This window comes from Cnephaeus nilssonii (assembly GCF_951640355.1).
Source record: "Cnephaeus nilssonii genome assembly, chromosome: 21".
Taxonomy (NCBI): Eukaryota; Metazoa; Chordata; class Mammalia; order Chiroptera; family Vespertilionidae; genus Cnephaeus; species Cnephaeus nilssonii.
The window spans coordinates 16,930,461-16,949,543 of NC_137092.1; the positions used below are offsets into that span (position 1 = coordinate 16,930,461).

The 19,083-nt window shown below is 43.4% G+C and overlaps 2 protein-coding genes across 11 annotated transcripts in view; one reads left to right on the top strand and one right to left on the bottom strand.

Annotated features, from left to right (window-relative positions):
• The window catches only part of FIRRM (FIGNL1 interacting regulator of recombination and mitosis), a 49,703-nt gene extending 35,776 nt beyond the window's left edge, over positions 1-13,927 (top strand). For 4 of the 8 annotated variants that reach the window (XM_079760510.1, XM_079760512.1, XM_079760509.1 and 1 more), the window contains 9 exons: positions 3,289-3,474; positions 5,484-5,606; positions 6,665-6,760; positions 8,584-8,697; positions 10,282-10,386; positions 11,116-11,196; positions 11,607-11,726; positions 12,690-12,920; positions 13,482-13,927. In XM_079760510.1, the coding sequence (XP_079616636.1) occupies positions 3,289-3,474; positions 5,484-5,606; positions 6,665-6,760; positions 8,584-8,697; positions 10,282-10,386; positions 11,116-11,196; positions 11,607-11,726; positions 12,690-12,890 (1,026 nt within the window). In that variant the 3' untranslated portion in view covers positions 12,891-12,920; positions 13,482-13,927. Of the gene's footprint in view, positions 1-3,288; positions 3,475-5,483; positions 5,607-6,664; positions 6,761-8,583; positions 10,402-11,115; positions 11,197-11,606; positions 11,727-12,689; positions 12,921-13,481 lie in introns of those variants that run through there. The other 4 variants (XM_079760508.1, XR_013812905.1, XR_013812906.1 and 1 more) reach the window with 4 other exon arrangements.
• Positions 12,927-19,083, bottom strand: part of SCYL3 (SCY1 like pseudokinase 3) — a 30,233-nt gene continuing 24,076 nt past the window's right edge. The window contains exons 11-14 of one of the 3 annotated variants that reach the window (XM_079760517.1): positions 18,279-18,450; positions 15,278-15,436; positions 13,934-14,586; positions 12,927-13,561 (exon numbers count right to left, since the gene is read on the bottom strand). In XM_079760517.1, coding sequence (XP_079616643.1) covers positions 13,502-13,561; positions 13,934-14,586; positions 15,278-15,436; positions 18,279-18,450 — 1,044 coding nt within the window. In that variant the 3' untranslated portion in view covers positions 12,927-13,501. Of the gene's footprint in view, positions 13,562-13,933; positions 14,587-15,268; positions 15,437-18,278; positions 18,451-19,083 lie in introns of all 3 variants that reach the window. The other 2 variants (XM_079760516.1, XM_079760518.1) reach the window with 2 other exon arrangements.

The following is a 19,083-nucleotide window of genomic DNA, read 5'->3' on the forward strand; positions in this document are numbered from 1 at the left end:
CCCAAGGATATTTTTCCCCATTGATTTTTAGAGAGAGTGGAAGGGAGGGAAGAGGAGAGAAAAACATCCATGTGAGAGAGACACATGGATTGGTTCCTTTCCACACGTACACCCTGACTGGGGCTGGTGATCGAACCTGCAACCCAAGTGTGCCCTTGACCAGGAATCAAACTCATGACCCTTTGGTGCATGGGCTGATGCTCTAACCACTTAGCAACACCAGCCAGGGCAACAAGAGCACAATTTTTAATGTATCATTGCTTATTGCTTTTAGATGAGTTCAGATTTTGGTGTTGTTAAAGAAAAACCAGAGCTACACAGTAGTTAAAGTGGTAAACGCAGATTTTATTCAGGGACTATCACGATAGGAGAGAGACCTCAGTGTGCAGCTGGCTCAGTTCTGAATTCCGCACAGACAGGTGAGGACTCAGAGTCAGGGAGCAAGTGGACGTCAGAATTAGTGAGATGAAACATCGGGACGGGGTGATTTTTTCTAAACTGACTTGACAAGATTCTTGCTGAACAAAGACCAGGTGCTCAGATCGCAAGGCGGGAGAGATCCTTTCTAAACTGACTGGGCAGGATTCCTGCTGACATTGGATGATGCCGACCCAGCATGGGGGACACAGCCCAAGGTCGAAGGCTAGTCATCAGAAGGCTCTCTGACTTAAGTTTGTCAGGGCCTTTGCTGCAAGTTAGATAATCATTCTGATTTTCTCTTCCTGAAACACCTTCCCTCTTATTTCTTGTGCATTTAAGATACTTGAAATGGTTCTATGTCTCCTGCCTCTGTAACTAATTTGAAGAGCTAGAATATTATTTATGCCCTTAGTGATATCTCTTGTTTTTCTTCAGTAAATGAGTTTAACATGCAGGGGGATGTTAGGATGGCCGTAGCTGTTTGAGGTTGTGAGGAAACAAGCTGTGATGGAGGAGGCTCTGTAATTACAGGGCCTGGTAGCCTTGGGCAGTCCTCCGACTGGCCACTTGGGAGGGCGTAAGGAAGGTCGGGGAGGGTGGGGGTCAGGGGGAGAGACCAACCAAAGGACTTGTATGCATGCGTATAAGCAAAACCAATGGACACACACCAGGGGGGTGAGGACATGAGCGGTGGGGGGGACGGGGGGCAATGGGGGAAAAAGGACACATATGTAATACCTTAATCAACAAAGAAAGGAAGAAAAACAAACAAAAAAACAGGTTCCCGGACCTTCATCCGGGTATGGAGTGGTGGCTGTGAAGTGAGGCTTAGTAATTTGTTTTTGTTGTTATTGTTAAATTCCTATGTGAATCTGACAGGGATACACGCTTGGGAACCGCTAGGTTAGCGAAGGGGTTACAGGCCTCTGTTGGAATCCTGGCTTAGTATGACCTTGGACAAGTCATCCTTTCTGAACCTCAGTTTCCCTGTCTACAAAGTGGTGGATAGGTATAACTATTTTTGAGAAAATTTGTACAACACTAGCACTGGAGGGGTGCTCAGTAAATGCTGGGAGTTCTTTTTCACTGGAGTATTTGGCCCGAGTCGCAGTCTTTCCTGCCCTAGAGAGGCTGGCTGGGCCCCAGGAGAACCGCACCAACCTTCTAGCCCTCCTCAAGGCAGAAGCACCTGAGGCCGACGGCGAGCACACGCTGTTTCTCCTCCAACTCCAGCCTCGTTGTCTGCTCAGGTCCCTTTGCATTTTCCTCCCCTCCCTCCCGTCAGAGGTCTTGTCCTAGGTTCTCGGTGCATTGCTCTTCATGGAGGGAGGGAAAAGGTCCTCTTAGTCTCAGTTTCTCACATAGAAAACAGGAATAAAAGTATCTGTTTCCAGGGTTGTTGTGAAATTTTAACTTTTAGGATAATACAACTCACAACAAATTAGCTCTAAGTGAGGTCTAGAAGCTTTGTTATAAATAAAGGAGATAAACTCTAATTTTAGACATCTTACATCTCAATTTTCTAAATTTTTCCCAGTAATTGAGGCTATCAGATAAATAGGTTATGGGTAAATGAGGGGTTTTTTAACTTTTTCCTTCAGTTATCAAATATTAATTTTCTGCTATGATCAGTGACTGTGCTAAAATTTACAATTAAAGGATAGCCCTAGCCAGTTTGGCTCAGCGAGTGGAGCATTGCCCGTGGACTGAAGGGTCCCAGGTTTGGTTCAGGTCAAGGCCACGTAGCTCGGTTGCAGGCTCCATGCCTGGCACCTTTTGGGCTCATTCGGGAGGCAACCAATCGATGTGTCTCTCACATGGATGTTTCTCTCTCTGTTTTTACCCCTCCCTTCCACTCTAAAAACCAATGGAGAAAATATCCTCGGGTGAGGATTAGCAAAAAAAAAAAAAAAGTTAAAAATTAAAGGACAAATCTGAATTTGAATCCCTGTTCTGCGAGTCCTTGGGAGTGTTCATTAGTCCTGCAGGTGAGATGCGGGGGCTTACCCTGATGGCAGCTGTGCGGTTTGAAGTGAGCATTTACCGAGTGTCAGTTCTGCATGGTCACTCCTCTAGAGGAAGGAGGGAAGGTACAGACATTTTTGAGACTGGAATGTGGACCGGGCTTTATACCAGGCACTCAAACTGTTTGGTCCTCATGTCAGCCTTGTACAAGGGATACAGATGAAAAAACAGTGATTCGGAAATTAAAGAACTTCCCCAAACACCCATGATAAATGCCAAGCTAGTTCCTGCGTTGTCTCAAGTGGAGCAGAGCCAGTTCCCACTGGAAAACTGACTCTGTGACCTTTGCTTCTTTAAGTTCCTGTTGCCGTGTTGGGAATATTACTTCTGACTTAACTGTACAAGGTGATGAGAGTATGAATTCTTAGGAAAATAGTAGGCTTGCTCTAGCTGGTTTGGCTCCGTGAGTAGAGCGTTGGCCTGCGGGCTGAAGGGTCCCAGGTTTGATTCTGGTCAAGGGCAATACCCTGGTTGCAGGCTCGATCCCCAGTGCAGGGCATGCAGGAGGCAGCCGATCAGTGATTCTCATCATTGAAGTTTCTATCTTTCTCTCCTCTCCCTTCCTCTCTGAAATCAATAAAAATATATTTGAAAAAAATAGTAGGCTTACTAGGTAGGAGCCTTATAAAATAGCTGACCTGACTACTAAGGAATTATATTCTTTAACACTCTCGGTGCATTTTCATAATGTTCCTGATGGAAACAAATGCAACAACAAAAATAATAAGTGTTCATTTCAGTTAACCTTGAATCTGGTACCTTGTGATAACACTTTAATTAAAAACTTTTAAAATATATTAAATAATATATTGTTACTCATGTTTCTTTAACAATTTATTTCAGGTGGAGTTTATCCAGCAATTTTCCCCAAAAGAAGTGGAAAATCTTCCTCTGTGGCAACATATTTCTTTCCAGGCTTTCCCCGCTGAGCTAAGGAAGCAAGCTGCTCATGAGGTTGTCAGAGTAGGCGCGGCTCAGAGCAGGAGGTGGCTCGGGGGCAGTCGCACTGTGGGGGAACTCGAGTGGCTGGCAAGTAATCAGTTTGATGGATTTTCTCAGTAGTGGTTGGTGAGCACCGTTTTAGGAATGGGTGGGTTGTTAGAAGATGGACCAGTCTCGGTCCTCAGGTTAGAAACTTGTGAGATTTTCAGATTTCTACATTCTGTGAAAGGCTCTGGGAAACATCCTGTCTTGAATGATGTAAATTATAAATTATGTGGAGAGTGAGTGTCTGAAGCTCCAGACATATTGAATATTGTGAAACACATTACGGAATTCCTTTATCTGTAGTGTTTTTGTTGACACAGCTCTAGGTCCTTCTGTTTGACAGGATATAACCCCTATATTATGCATACCTATTCTGAGCCTTTATGTACCTTTCTATTTATAATGCTCCCTCTTAAAATAATGCAATAAAAAAATTCATCTGTAAGAAGTAATAATTACAGTTTTGAAAGATGGATTATAATGCATGGAGTTGAATTTTCCAGTTTACTGTTCATTTGCTCATTCATTCACTCAGACCTATTTTGAGTGCTTTTGTGTGCCAAGCTCTGCTCTAGGCATTGGGTGTATCAGGGAGCAGAACAAGAATTCCTCCTCTGCCGAAACCGGTTTGGCTCAGTGGATAGAGCGTCGGCCTGCGGACTCAAGGGTCCCGGGTTCGATTCCGGTCAAGGGCATGTACCTTGGTTGCGGGCACATCCCCAGTAGGGGGTGTGCAAGAGGCAGCTGATCGATGTTTCTCTCTCATCGATGTTTCTAACTCTCTATCCCTCTCTCTTCCTCTCTGTAAAAAATCAATAAAATATATTAAAAAAAAAAAAAAAAGAATTCCTCCTCTCATGGACTTACATTCTAGCTTAGCAAGGTAGTAAAATAACTGGTAAGTATGATTATCCGTTTGTGATAAGATGAAGAAAATCGAACAAGGATGGGGACCATTAAGTTCAGGGTTCCTGAGGGGTTTATATTTCATTTCTGAGTGTAAATGTTCTAATGCGCTCTTATTTGATGGCACTTGACTACAATTATCATAGTGACATTTGCATATATCTAAAGGATGTAAACTTATTTATGTTCCTTTATTTGGCAGAACTATTAAATACCTAGTTAGGAGTAGGCTAAGTGGTTCACGTTTTGAATTTATTGGGCAACTAATTTCTATAAGTAAAGACAAAAAAAATATTTTCTATTGGGTAAAATAAAAGCACCTATTTTCTAAAATTGAATAAATCTTTTATGTCTGACCAAAAACTTTAGTTCAGCAGGTTACTTAACCTGTTTATAAAAAGAAATGGATAAATTATAAGTAAAGAGCAGTATGGTAATTACATAAAATTAAGTGGGTTGTTGACATATAACGGGTAAAAGGCATTGTTACTATCGTTCCATTCTCACGGCCTTCACTTCACTCCCACCGACCCCAACGAGCCCACGCCTGGTGGGGGCGAGGAGGGTTGGGGGGTAAGATGGGATATGTAACTAAGAGTGAATACAGGAAAAGTCTGTGATTCTAGATAGTATAATACTTCTTCATTTTTTTAAAAAGAATAGTTTATTGATTTTTAGAGAGAGCGAAACTGATGTGAGAGAGAAGTGTCTATCAGTTGCCTTTCGTGCATTCCCTGACTGGGGATTGAATCCGCAACCTTTCAGTGTACGGGACGGTGCTCCAACCAGCTGAAATAGATTGACCAGGTCTAAATTGATGACTATTATAAATTAGCTTGGCCATACTGACTATTTGTATCAAACTTACTTATTAAGATAAAATGTTCTTTTTATTTCCTTACATTTTCAACCTAAAAGGAAAAAGGTTTATTTAAAAAAACGAAGCAAATGTTCCTATGTTAAGGAAAATTAGTTTTATTAAAATATATTACAGAAATAGCTGAAAAGATGAATTTGGGTCTTAGGAATATAATTCCACATGGATGTTTAGGAAGAGTTATGGGTAACTCATAACCTCTAGCTAACTGGCCTCAGCTCCGTTAGGCTGGTGTCTAGACTTGGGTCCTTTTCCTGTCTCTCCATAGAACACGGCGCTCTCTGCTTTGCTTTCTGTGAATAATTCTGCGAGCGAAGCTCTGGATATTGGACAACAAACTGCAGTTATGGAAGCCGGAAGTCAGCTTTGGGGTTTTCTAAACACTAATCTGGTAAGCAATGCAACTGATGATTTCCCTGAAGAAAAAAAAGATCAACAAAAGAGAATAGTACTGAAATTTCCCTGTAGAGTAAAAGGGATCTCATTTCTTTAGGTGCTGGGTAGAGCTTGTGATTACAACTTATTTGTACAATTGAATTAGATTAGTAAAGCCAGAACCTAGTCAAGATGGTGACAGTCCAGCTAACAGTTTCAGGACCAGTCGGACCCAATTTTTTTTTTTTAAGTTTCTTACCCTGTTATTTCTCTTCTCTCTTGAGTTAGTTCAGCCTGTTTTGTGATTCTGGGTTCTTTAATAATACCTTTTGGGCTTAAAGGTATAAGGGGCAAGTAGATGGATGACCCAGCAAAGACAGAGCCTAGCGATGAGCAGGCTGGAAATAGTATGATATGTGTCCCACATGTTATTACAGTTTGAAAATATGCACTTAAAAATCTAAATATGACATTTGCTTTGAGTAAATAAAAGTTGACCTCTGGCTGCCCCGCCTGTGAAAGCAGAAAGCTACAATTGCATTGTGGGAAATAACAGACATGGTTTTGCAGGTGGTTCAGCATAAAGTTTGTGTGGTCAGATTTCCCCTCTGCAGTATTTTCGCTTAAGTACTTCCCCAGTCCTCACAAATCATTCAATAAATATTCATAAAAGCACCTATTTTCTAAAATTAAATCTTTTATGTATGACCAAAAGCTTGAGTTCAGCAGGTTATTTAACCTCTCTGCTGGTGACATAACTTACAATATCATGATAGAAACAATTATGGAGAGAGGAGTGGAATTCTGAGACTCAGGATAGCCAAGTACAAGGCAGACAGACGTGATATCTGGTTTTGCATCGTGTCTCTGCTTTTTACTAGCCACACGGTCGTGAGCAGATGGTGTGACTGCCCCTGTTCCTAGTAAGCTGAGGGGAGTACCTGCCTCAGAGATCTGTAAGGCATAAGTGAGGTAACAAACAGAAAGAACCTAGGTATAGAGTAAATGCTGATTAAAAGGCTGCTATCCACATGTTATTGAGAAATTTTAAAATTATTTTGTTTCTTATTTAAGGTAACAGGTCAACCTTATGTTCAACAGACACTCAGCCTTTTATTTCCACTGTTGGGATTTTTCATTCAAACTCTAGATCCTCAGCTGATCAGTCAGGTAAGAATAGTGAGCAAGTGGGTACTTGGTTGAGGAAGTTGTTAACGTGGGATGACTTAAAATAACTTTCTAGAAACTGTCCTTTTTCATGATTTCTTGCGCAGTTTGCTTAGTTACCTTTCTTGTGGAGTTGCACATAGCAGCCACAAGTTGCATGTGCAGGGATGTCTCCTCATTGCTTCTTTCTTCCTTCTAGTGGTGGGTTGTTAGTATCCTGGGCTGTTAATCCAGCCTTTACCTGTCTTCCTTTTCTCCTTGATAGGGAAGAGTCAAAACTTTTCTGTTGCTGTTAACTGCCCAGAAAAATCCCTGTGGTTGAGTCAGAGTTGTGTGGGACCTGCATTCCTAGCACTTTCCAAGGCATTTCAGCAGCCCTGGGAGTGAGGACTAACCCACATGGACGAAGGCTAATCCTCAGTTTCTCTGAGGAAATAAGATGGTTTTGAGGGAAGACACTGCTGAGTTTTCTGACCCCAGCATGCATGTCTGGGACAGGCAGAACTGGGGTTACTGTCGGGGGAGCCTGGGGTGTTGCTCAGTTATGCCCCATTTTGGAGGTTCTAGGCCAGTGAGGGGAGAGAGAAGGGAAAGGCCTTCATCTTATCTGAAGTGGTCTAGAGGCTCTGGAATGAGTCCAGACTGGACAGGATGATCCCCAAGTCAAGAGTTGGTTTGTGCTTAGTCACATAAGAAACAGAAAGAAAAGCTGTTAGGAAATAAGACTAACCCTGGTTACTCAGGAGGCTGGGTGATGGAAGATATGTCCTGTCGCAGTAGACTGTGGGAAGCTCTGGTGAGTGGCTGTATACATGAAAAATTTAAATATTTGCTAATTAGGTATATTATTTTTGTTAATCCTCACCTGAGGATGTTTTTCCATTGCTTTTCAGAGAGTGGGAGGAAGGAGGGAGGGGGGGGACAGGGAGAGAGAGAGACACTGACATGAGACACATTGACTGGTTGCCTCCCAACTCGGGGAACGAACCCAGGTATGTGCCCTTGATCCAGAATTGAACCTGACACATTTCAGTGCGTGGGCAGACGCTCTAACCTCTGAGCCACATAAGCCAGGGATAATTAGGTATATTTTAAAATTTCTATATATGTAACATGTATTACTAAATTAGAGAGAATGACAATGTGGTAAAAATCATTCACTCCTATTATGTGAATGCAACATGTTGAATTTGTTGATTCTGAAGGTTCTATTATTCTTTTATGAAAAGTTAAATGCTGCTAATTTTAATATGATTGTGCCTACCTTTAAAAAATCCAAATAACTAAAGTTCTAAAATTTCAACATAAGTAAATTGCTCATTTAGGCATTTTTCGTTTTACAGAAGACTTTCTCTCATTGTTCCCTTAAATCAGGGGTTGGCAAATCTCCTGGTTAGATTCTGCCCTGCTTTCAGCACAAGAGCTAAAGGTTTATAAAATAAAATACAATAAAGTATGCAGCAGGGAACACATGTTGCTGCAAAACCTAAAAATACCACCTGGTCCTTTACAGAAAGTTTGCCAATCCCTGCTAATAATAAAGAACTTAGAATTTAAAATACAAAATAATTTTTAAAGGTTTGAAGAACAACACTGGTATATACTTTTTCAGGACCCCCTCTTGGTTTTTTTACACAGTTACTTCAGCATTCTTCCTACCAACCACTGACTCAATAATTAGTCTTACTAGATCCCACCTTCATGAAGTTTAGGGTTTGTGGAGTGTTTGGCTGTTGTGGGTTTTGCTTTGTTTTCCCTCCCACACCCCCTTCATAATCATAGCTAGTCAGGATGTTTCTGCAAAATAATGTTCTCTGCCTCTTTAGGTAGTAACTCTGCAGGTCTCACTTCTGAAATTAGAGCCTCCAGACCATGTTCGCTTGGCAGTCCTTGACTTTGTGTCCTCTCTAGGAAAACTTTTCATATCTCCGGCTATCCAGGTAAAACACTAAATTCTGTTCTTGTTATTACAAAAATGCTGCAAGATGAGTGACTAAGGGATTTTTAGGATTTTGATTTCAATTCTGTGGATTGATGACAATGTAAATTGGGGGAAAATGTATTTTATGAATAGAGTGACTATCAAAGTAGAACTCATTTTATTTTTTAGAAAAATATATGTTGACATACACACACACACACACATATATTATGTCAGCGTAGTCTGATATTTTCTTTGTGGGCTAAAGCAAACAGTGTATAATGAGGAAGTTGGGTAACTTACTGACGTTATTCTTTTGGTTTTATACCCATGAAAGGGAGTCTGTTTTTAAAGATAGTGTTTTGAATATGTTGCAAAGTATATGTAGTTGACATTGGGTGCTTATTTATGAGATCATATTGTGAAGGCCTGGCTGTCCACTTCTGTTGAAGGAGATCGTCCTCCTCAGTCTCGCTTTTCTTACTGCTGCCGTCACAAGCCAGCAGTTCCAGACAGCTGACTTTTCCCTCCTCCATGGGAGAGACTAGAGCTCACTGATGAGGACCTTTTATGTAAATGGAGCGAAACCGTAATTGACATTACAGGTTGATTATAATCTTTGCAACCAAAAAATTTACCTGGTTAGTTTCTAAAGGACTTTCTCATTTGTTCCCAGGTAAACGACGCTGTCCCGTTTGTTGCCATCACATCAGGTTGTGTTTCAAGAGAAAAAGTGTAGCTGTTGTCAGTTTGTTTTCAACTCTATGGGCAAAAGTAGCCAAATCTTTTTAGCATTGGAGTGTTTTCCAAAATGCGTCTGCATTTGGACCATAATGTGCCCAGAACCTATAGAACAGATGTTTTTATTAGCAGAAATTACCTTTTATATTTCTAGAAATATATCTATTTCCAGGAGTGAGGTTAAGGCCTGAAGAAATTTTGGGGACTCATCAGCAAATGAGAGGCATTTAAAACCATTAGATAAGATTGATTCATATATTCATTTAAGAAAAAAAATTACTGAGTTCTTATATATGTATCAGGCACTGTTTTAACCTTTTGCACTCGCTTTTTTCTCGATTCCTGCTACCGATGCTAACCGTGTCGAGTCACACTCGACACCTGAGTGCAAAAGGTTAATCACTGGGGATTCAATAATGAACCCAACGAACCCCCCACTGAGAGACTGCAGACCAGAGAAGTGGTGACATGTGCAGTGTGTGGGATGGTGTAAGTGCTGGGGGGGCGGGGAGAGCAGGAAGAGTGCATGTGGACCTGGGGCACAGCTCTAAGTGGGGTGGTACAGTCAGTGGTGACACTAAGACTGAAGCCGGGGGAGCAGGCCTTGCAGCTATCAGGGACAAGCGTCTTCTGAGCAGAGGAAAGGCAGGGAGAGAGGCTCTGACCTGGGAGTCTGGTACACCGAGGATACATCAATGACATGAACAGAGGCGGCGGGCTTGCAAGCCAAGGTCAGGACCCTGATTTATACGAGCAAAATGGAAGACTTGAGCAAAGGAGTGACATGACCAGCATGTGTTTTAATACATTAGGCATATTGCATTTACTCTGCTAAGGTTTTTCTCTGCTTGGTTCTCTTTAGGACAAAATTGTGCCCAACCTGTGTTCCATTTTTGCTTTGCTGCTGGCCGACAGGAACTGGCTATTAGAACAACATGCCTTGGAGGCATTTACTCAGTTTGCAGAGGTAAGACCCACCTATGGCCGTGAACCTGCAAAGCATTTCAACATTTCAGACACTCCAGAAACAGTGATGAGCTGCTTCTCTTAGTCATAAAATTTTCTGCTGCAGAAGATATTTCTAAAGATGAGGCATCAAGAAGTGAGATTCCTAAGGGCCTGTGGGTAGTAACAACCCAACAGGCATTCTAACCAGGTCTAATCCAGGCAGTCTCCTCGATGCTGTTTTTGGGTTGGATGATAATACCTATCACCTCAAACTATCCTGGCATCAGGTTGATGAACACAGACCTATTAATTTGGTTCTGTGGAGAAGGTGATCTGGACGGCTCATCCCCACTTCCCACTGTATATCTAGTACATTGCAGAATGGGGTATTACTCTAAGGCACCTGAAAGAACTACGAGCTAATCATCTGAGTATCCCAGTTAACTACCATGCACCCAAACAGAAACCATCCCCACATGCCACAATATTTTGAATTTAATTTAAAAAAAATCAGTGATTATAAAAATAAATACTCAATGCAGATGTTCTTGAATATTTTCAGCTGAAAATTCTCACGAATAATGATTTTAAAGTTGGTCAGGGCTGCCACTTAGAGCAAACATTTTTAATAGACGCCTGTGGCGTACAATGGGTTAAAATGCTTTTCTGAGTAAGGTGGCCCTTAAAACTCTTGTGTCTCTTCAACTTATCAAAATATATTAAAATTTGTCTTAACAATTTTCACTAGGGAACAAGTAATGAAGAGATAGTCCCCCAGTGCCTCAGTTCTGAAGAAACTAAGAACAAAGTGGTATCCTTTCTGGAGAAGGTATTTATTTTATTTTTTACAGAATCAAAAAAATGGTGTCACTGTTCTTTATCGTGTTCCTTTTTAAAAAGGTTCTCTCCCTAGCTTCACTTTTTGCACAGTGGTGACACGTGGAGTCACTGCCTGTAGCAGTGAGGACCCTGACTGTTAGTGACCGTGATTAGATGTTAATGTGCACACTGTGGTTCAGATGTAACTGAGGCACAGCTTCTCTGCACTGACAGCCCAGGACACGGGCTTTTTACAGTTTGACTCCATCCTACGGCTCCCACATCTGTGCATCCTTTGTCACTTTCATGGGGACAGTGTTAGGTGAAGCATAAACAATAATAGTTAAACCATAGGTTCCGAATTCCGGGAGCAGTCTCACTACACTGGCTGTTTACCTGGTCTTTCATGATCTCTGGCAGACGGGATTTGCAGATGAGACGGTAGCTGCGAGAGTGGAGCGTGTGAAACTGGAAAAAGGGATTTTCTGGGGATCCTTGGCAACAGTTACGTTAGAAGAAGCCAAGTGGTCATCTTTACAGGTATGGACTATTGCATTACAATATGGGTCAAGCTCTTTTTGTACGAGAAATTCTGCTCTTAGTACTTAATGAGTAAGCAAAACAAACTAGTATGGTTCTTATTCTCATGGTGCATATAAAAGCAAATAGATCTAGACATGTAAAATTCTGTTTTATGCTAGATGCTCTTTAAAAAAATCATCCCCCCCTAAAAGATTATGAACATCATACCAAATACACCGTTGACACACCTGTTACCTGTAGTGGCCTCTGTCCCAGTTTATGACCCAGAGAGGAAAACCAGAAAACTTACCTTCCAGGATGTTTATCTATCCGATACCCTGCCTCAAAATCACATCTGCCTATTATTAAATATCCACTAGGGAGATTTAAAATGTTTTTGTTTTTTGAGTACTGACAGTATATTTGGAATTGCAATCCACAAGAACAATGTTCTTGTAAGTTTTAATAACTTTTCCAGACTCTTATGCCTGAAGTCTGTAAAGTTAAATACCCTATCAGTAGTCCAAGGGGGCCCCTCAAGAATTCATGACCTTCCTCAGACAGAGTGACTATAAAGGGTGTCTTAGCTCTCAGCCCCTCTCCTGGGCGGTGACTGTTTAAGAGACCTGGCTCCACAGCTCTCCTTAGTTATGAACTTAGCATTAAACCCAAATGGGCTCTGTGGTCAGGACATGGCAGGTGTGTCTAGAGCATACTCACTGGAAGTACTGGAGGGGAGGCGTCGGCACTGAGGGGTTAGCTCCCTGCATCACTGTGACAGACAAAAACACGTCCGCGTGTCTTTCCAGGGGATGCTGGAGGTGCTGCTCCTGTGAACCAATGACTAGAACAAAGTGTGCACATGCAGCTTTTTACGGTTTTCGAACTTGTTCTAATAAGCTTTGCTCTAGTCCGCAGCCAAGTTCTTGGTAGTTTTTAGAACAGGTAGGCCATCCCTACCACGTCTTTCTCATTTGCCAGCCTTGTGCTAAAAGAGCCCGTCTCGAGCCCCCTGTGGAAGAAGAGTACCGGTCAGCACTGCAGGCCGCAACGGGGGCCCTGGAGGCAATCGAGTTGCTGCTCCAGAAGTCCGCTGCTCCAGACTGGCTTCCCACAAAAATGCAGCTGCTCCAGGAAAAGATTGACGAGCTAAAACGTCACGGGCTCCAGGATGAAACCTGAAGGGACCGGACCATCGCTAGACAGAACTGGGTATGACTATCATTCTACAATGTAGTTTGTAAATGAAAATATTTATGTAAATTATGTCTATAAATTTCCTAACACATAAAACAACTTTTGTAAAGTTAAATCTAGTGAAAATAGTCTTTATTGGATGTCTAGAGAACAGGATTATAGGGGATATTTCTCATGAAGAACTTTGGTCCACGTAATACATGTGGGAATAACCGTAAACAAATAAATAAGCTGCCCAAGGAAACCTTAGCAATTTAAAGTCATTTACATCCTTCATCGTAAAATGTTTTCCAGGTGTATTTCATAATAGAGCTCACTCTTCTCACCGGTAAAGAAATGGCACAAAATTAAGCTAATCAGTTGGAAGGTCTTGTATTTATTTCCTTTACTTCCAGATGACCTGGCCTTAGAGGCACAGGCTTCCCCCAGCTGAGGGCCACACCCAAGGTCTCGCTTCCTTGGCACAGACTGGAAAAGCTCCTGGTATGAGAAACAGGATGCTTTGGGGTTTTCTTGTCTGCAGAGCCTGCTTTTGAGGTATTTGATTTTTTTAAAAAAAGGAATCCTTTTTCCTAGAGTTTAACTCACAGCCATTGTCACCAGCTGCTGTCTCCCCAGTTCAGCTCCCCGGCATCTCCCCAGCCGTCAGACTCCGCCTGCAACGACATAAAGCCAAGGGCAGCCGCTGGGACAGCGTCTCCATATTCGAAAGGTCAGCAGTTTCTAGTTCCTGATGCAAATAAGTAAAATAGCTTTCTCAGCACCATCTCATCCAATGAAGCCCACCTGCTGACACCACATTTATTCTTGGTTCACTCCCTTTTCCCAGTAAAAAGGTGACCATTTACAAGTGCCACTGAACCCTTAGCCACACTGCTGCATTTTTCCGGGGAAGGAAAGATGGTACTAGGAAGTGACTTTACTCGCCACTGTGATTGGGCACAGGTGTCCCTTCCCTTGGCGGGAAGACAGCTAGGTGTCTGTTACGAGGGGACAAGGCAGCTGGTACCCACAAAGGAAATCCTTACCTCAGTCATTTCTGCTGCAGCAAATTTTGAGGAAAACTGCATCCCTGGCGAGATACCATCCGTGTTGGGGATCACCGTTTCTGTCCTCAGTTCAGGTAGAACAAGAATAGCACCCGAAGGCTTAATTTCGGGGATCATGTCAGCAAACCAGTCCAACTCAGGGTCCTGTGCTAGCTTCTTTTTCACTTGAATGGTGAACTCCTCTCCTAAACCAAGTTCTGATGGAACCTTAGGGTGCCTTTCTCGTGATGATACTTTCGGGGGCTGGTCTGGGATAGGACTGGTCTTTTGGGGTTGGCTTGATGCCAAAGGCTTGGCCGCCTCTGTGAGCGGAAGAGAAGTGGGAATGGCCTTGTGCTCCCCCGAGGTACCAGTGATCCCGCCTCCTGGGCTCACTGCATTGCCGAGGCTGCTGTGCTTAAGGTCATCCCACGTCTCCACCACCTTCAAGGCTGTGAGCAGGGGCCTGGCAGGCTCTGGGGGCCACACCTGTGTGGTGAGAGTTCTGCTTTCCGGCTCCCCAGGCTCGCTCCAGTCGGGCCACTCCTCAGACGCCTGGGGGCTTGGCAGGAAGCTCTCACTGTCTCCTGAGGTATTTTTCACGTCTGAAAGTCCATTCAAGGAAAATGTCCTAGGCTGAGAAAACCGATCACCTGTGGGATATGGACAAGAATTATTCTCCTAAATGTCAGTTAAAAGCAAGAATATATTTAGGGAAATGTACAGATGTAAGTTTTTAGAAATATCCTTGCACACTAAACCACAGAAGCAACAATTAGAGCTTCTTTTACTAAATACTCAAAACATAAATGCTGTTGGCACAGTTATCTATAAACAGAAGTGTTAAGACAGCCGGTGTTACCCTTGCGATGTCAGTTATGTACACCCTGAAACGGTGTGTGGCCAAGTAAGTTTGCCTCAGTCACATACTTCACTTGAACAGGTTGCCTATGTGCTCAGGGCCTGGAGGAGCCTGTGCCGTGACTGCTGGCATTTCCCCAGGCTTTCTGAACCGTGCACGACACTTTTCTCATGCATTCCTGTCACCTCCCAGAACTATTGCTACACTGGGAATTTGGAAAATGCTACACTGAGGCATCAAAGTAAAGACAGTGTCTGCTGTAAAAAAAGATTCAAGCTGTGTTAACCTGCCCCTCTGCCAGCTGTAAGCAAAGGTAGTTTATCACCCTGTGGTCAGGGAGGCAGGTGACACCCGAGCTGACTTCTCTTGTAATCAGTCTCAGATGTTCCCAAAGTGCCCTTAATGTTCAGAATTTAAACTTATTACTTAAGAAAATGTTCACCCAAGCAATGGAAAAGCTATATAAAACTTACTATTTCTACCTGTCTGGGAAAGAGTGGTGTAGGAATCTTGCTGTTTGTGCTTCTTGCTGCCGATGGGCCTGTCGTCAGAAAGGAACCCTTTAGGGAATACCCTAGAGGGGTGCTCCAAGACGGGTGAGGTCTGCCTGTGCTGGCTGCAGGCCACGTGCGTGGGAGAATCTGAAGACAAACAGAAACTCCAGAAAGTGAAAGGGACAGTAAACTGCGTCTTGCTCTAGCACACATGTTAGGCGAGCAACAGTTAAGGGAAACGGGTATATTTAGCACAAATAAGAGCTAAAGTGCAGGGAGAAATGTACACCTGGGATTGGAGTGGATTACCTGTCCTGGGGGGGAGGGGGGGGGAGGACAGGCTGAGTGTCCACCTGGTGGAGTTGGACTCGAGAGACAGAACCCTTAGGGCGACACCTAGTTAGAAAAGTTACCGTCTTTAAAACCAGAAAGGTCATACTCATGAGTTGGCACTGCTCAAAAGGATTTAAACACAATTTGGCTACTTCCTCTGCCTTAAAAAAGTACGAGCAACAGCCTGGGCTCAGTCACCTGCTGGTGCCCTCCTCCCTCCTGAAGTCCTAATTTTTCTCAACCTAAGATGTCCTCCAAATTTCCTCCCAACTCTCAGCAGACTTCTCACTAAACAGGTGAAGTGCAACAGGACAGAAGAAAAAGTCAGAGAGTATCTCTACATGCGCAAGTCAGTGGGATTAGATCTGATGTGTCTTCAGGAAAACCTATTTTAATAAAAATTCACCTGCTCCTGCAGCTCTGGTGTCTTTTCAGCTAAGATGACAGTGTGATCCAAGTGGACGGTATATAATAGCGGTCGCCAACCGGTGGTCCGAAAGGTTGGCGATCGCTGGTATATAACATGTCTAGAATTAGAAAACTCCAGGCAGCAAGTAACACCGAGGTCAGGAGTGAGGACTTATGCAAAGCTGCCACCAAAGCCTTCTCTCAAAGCTATATATACCGTCCGCCTCCCCCCAAAGCCCTCCCGTATGAAACATGAATAAACCTCTTTCTTGCTGTTGGCAGCACAGACCTCCCCAGTCTGATAGTACATTCCACAGCTGTAGAGGTGGCGGCAGTTCTACGTCCTCTCCAACTGCTCAGAGCCCCCTGACCCAGTCTCCTCTGAGCTCTCAAAGGTTTAGGAAGCAGGAATTGTTTTTAAATTCTCTTGGCATCAAATTAGAGCCTAGTCTATCTGATGGCTCTTTTCTAATAACTTTCCCTGCATCTGCCAGCTATCAGTGAGGACCGGATTAGAGAGCCCGTTTCACAATGTCACTGTCCTTGCTACTCGGGGTTACATAAAGGAGCAGGAAAGCGACCCTTTACAGCCTAGAGACCAGAAATTACTGCCTCCTCCCAGGTAACACCCAGTGGGAACATACCGGAATAAATAAGGTTTCTTGAAGTACCTAAGCACCAACAGCTTTTCACCTAATAGGCCACAAAGTCAAAAGAACTTTACTAAAGCATTTATGGAAACTGACAACATCTACTAAAATTTTAAATATCGTATATATTCTTGTGACTCAGTAAGTCTATTCCCAGGACCTGATCCTACAGCAATAAAACTGAAATAAAGATGTATTTCTAAGAATATGTAGTGCAATACTGTAGGTCAGTGATGGGCAACCTTTTGAGCTTGGTGTGTCAAACTTGGCCAAAAAACTGAGCATAATTCGGGTAGTGTGTCACTTTGAGGAAAAAACATTATTTCGCAAATGTTTCATCCTCAGGAGCAGCAAATGTTTCATCCTCGGCATGCAGCCGCCTCAGCGGCCGCGTGTCATCAGAAATGGCTACTCGTGCCCTGACCGGTTTGGCTCAGTGGATAGAGCGTCGGCCTTTGGACTGAAGGGTCCCAGGTTCGATTCCAGTCAAGGGCATGTACCTTGGTTGCGGGCACATCCCCAGTAGGGGGTGTGCAAGAGGCAGCTGATCGAAGTTTCTAGCTCTGTATCCCTCTCCCTTCCTCTCTGTAAAAAATCAATAAAATATATTTAAAAAAAAAAGAAAAAAAGAAATGGCTACTCGTGTCAGTGCTGACATGCATGTCATAGGTTCGCCATCACTGCTGTAGGTAGTGGTTAAAAAGCCAGAAATGGGTGTAATAGCCATCAACAGTGAATTACACTCAATGAAATACAAAGCAGCTTTCACAAAGACGAGCTCGAGTTCATGCTGACCTGGAGGCTGGTCCCTGATAAACTGCTACATGAAAAAAAAACCACATAAACCAAGCTGTACAATTATGGACAGTATTTTCTCGTCGTTTTAAAAAATTGTGTGGAGCCCTAGCTGGTTTGACTCGGTGGGTAGAGCATTGGCCTGTGGACTCAAGAGTCCCGGGTTTGCTTCCGGTCAAAGGCACATGCCCAGGTTGCAGGCTCAATCCCCAGTAGGGGGTGTGCAGGAGGCAGCCAATCAATGATTGTCTCTCATCATTGATGTTTATATCTCTCCCCTCTCCCTTCTCTAAAATAAAAATATATTTAAAAAAAAAACACAAAAAAAAAACTGTGTGTAGTCCTGACCAGTTTGGCTCAGTGGATAGAGCATCGGCCTGTGGACTGAAAGGTCCTGGGTTTGATTCTGGTCAAGAGCATGTATCTTGGTTGCAGGCTCGATCCCTAGTAGGGGTGTGTGCAGGAGGCAGCTGATTGATGTTTCTCTCTCATCGATGTTTCTAACTATCCTTCTCCCTTCCACTCTATGAAATCAATAAAATACTACATTTTAAAATATAAACTGTGTGTGTAAATACACATTTGTCTTTTTGTGGCTTTTGAGAAAAGGATGAGAGGATTCCCACTAAGCTATTAAAATCGGTTTCCTGTCCCCAGAAGGATCTGGGAAGGAAATTACCAACTGTTCCTTTACACTTCTCTGTATCATTTGACTGAATACAACCACCTGCATCATTTGTACAATGTTAGAAATCTAATAACAATACTTCATACAATAAAGAGACCTTTTCAATCACTCTTACCTTCTGGGGAAAGGTCAGTAGCTTTTGTAAAACTTGGGGCAGTGCGTTTGAAGACCTTGGTTCTCTGTCCTCCCACAACCACCTCTGGTCCAAGCAGGGAGACCAGCACAGCCAGGCTGTGAAGCGTGATTGCCACAATGGAGCTGCTGGTATCACGCAGGCCCAGTAACACCTAGGAGCAGACAGGGCAGTGAGTGTCTGCCTGCAAGCAGGCTGTGTTTGCTCAGATGAACTTCATTTCTCAGACACACGTTCTGAGGCAGTAGCTTGCACACCATCTGGTCAAGGACCAGCATTTCCCCCTCCCAGTCCAGCGCAGAGTGGATTTAAAAACTACGTAAGGTGATTCATGGCCACCTGTGGTAGGTAAACACTGTGCTCGCCTCCTCTCACAACCACATCAAAGTTACAGTTAAATTATAGAACCACCACCCTTGAGGACCACCTGACAACTAGCTGAACAAAGGCCTATAATTAGGGATGTGGCAAATCTGAGTCTCATTAACCTGGCTAACACCTTTCACCTCCCTGGTGAGGCCCTGAAACTCCACCCAACTCAGCCCCGTGGAACCTCTTCCAGCAGCTCCTCCACACAAGTGACCCGTGCCAGTTCACACTGCAGACGCCTAAAATCTCTAGGTCCACAAACAAGCAGGGCTGGCCTCAGCACGCCCTGTACCTCTTGCTGTGCTACCCAAAGCCTTAGACGCAAGCTGCGACTGGTCTCAACTTGCACTGTAGCTCCCAACAGAAGCCCCACGCCTGGCATAAGCTGCAGCCAGTGCTGACTTGGAACATAGCTTCA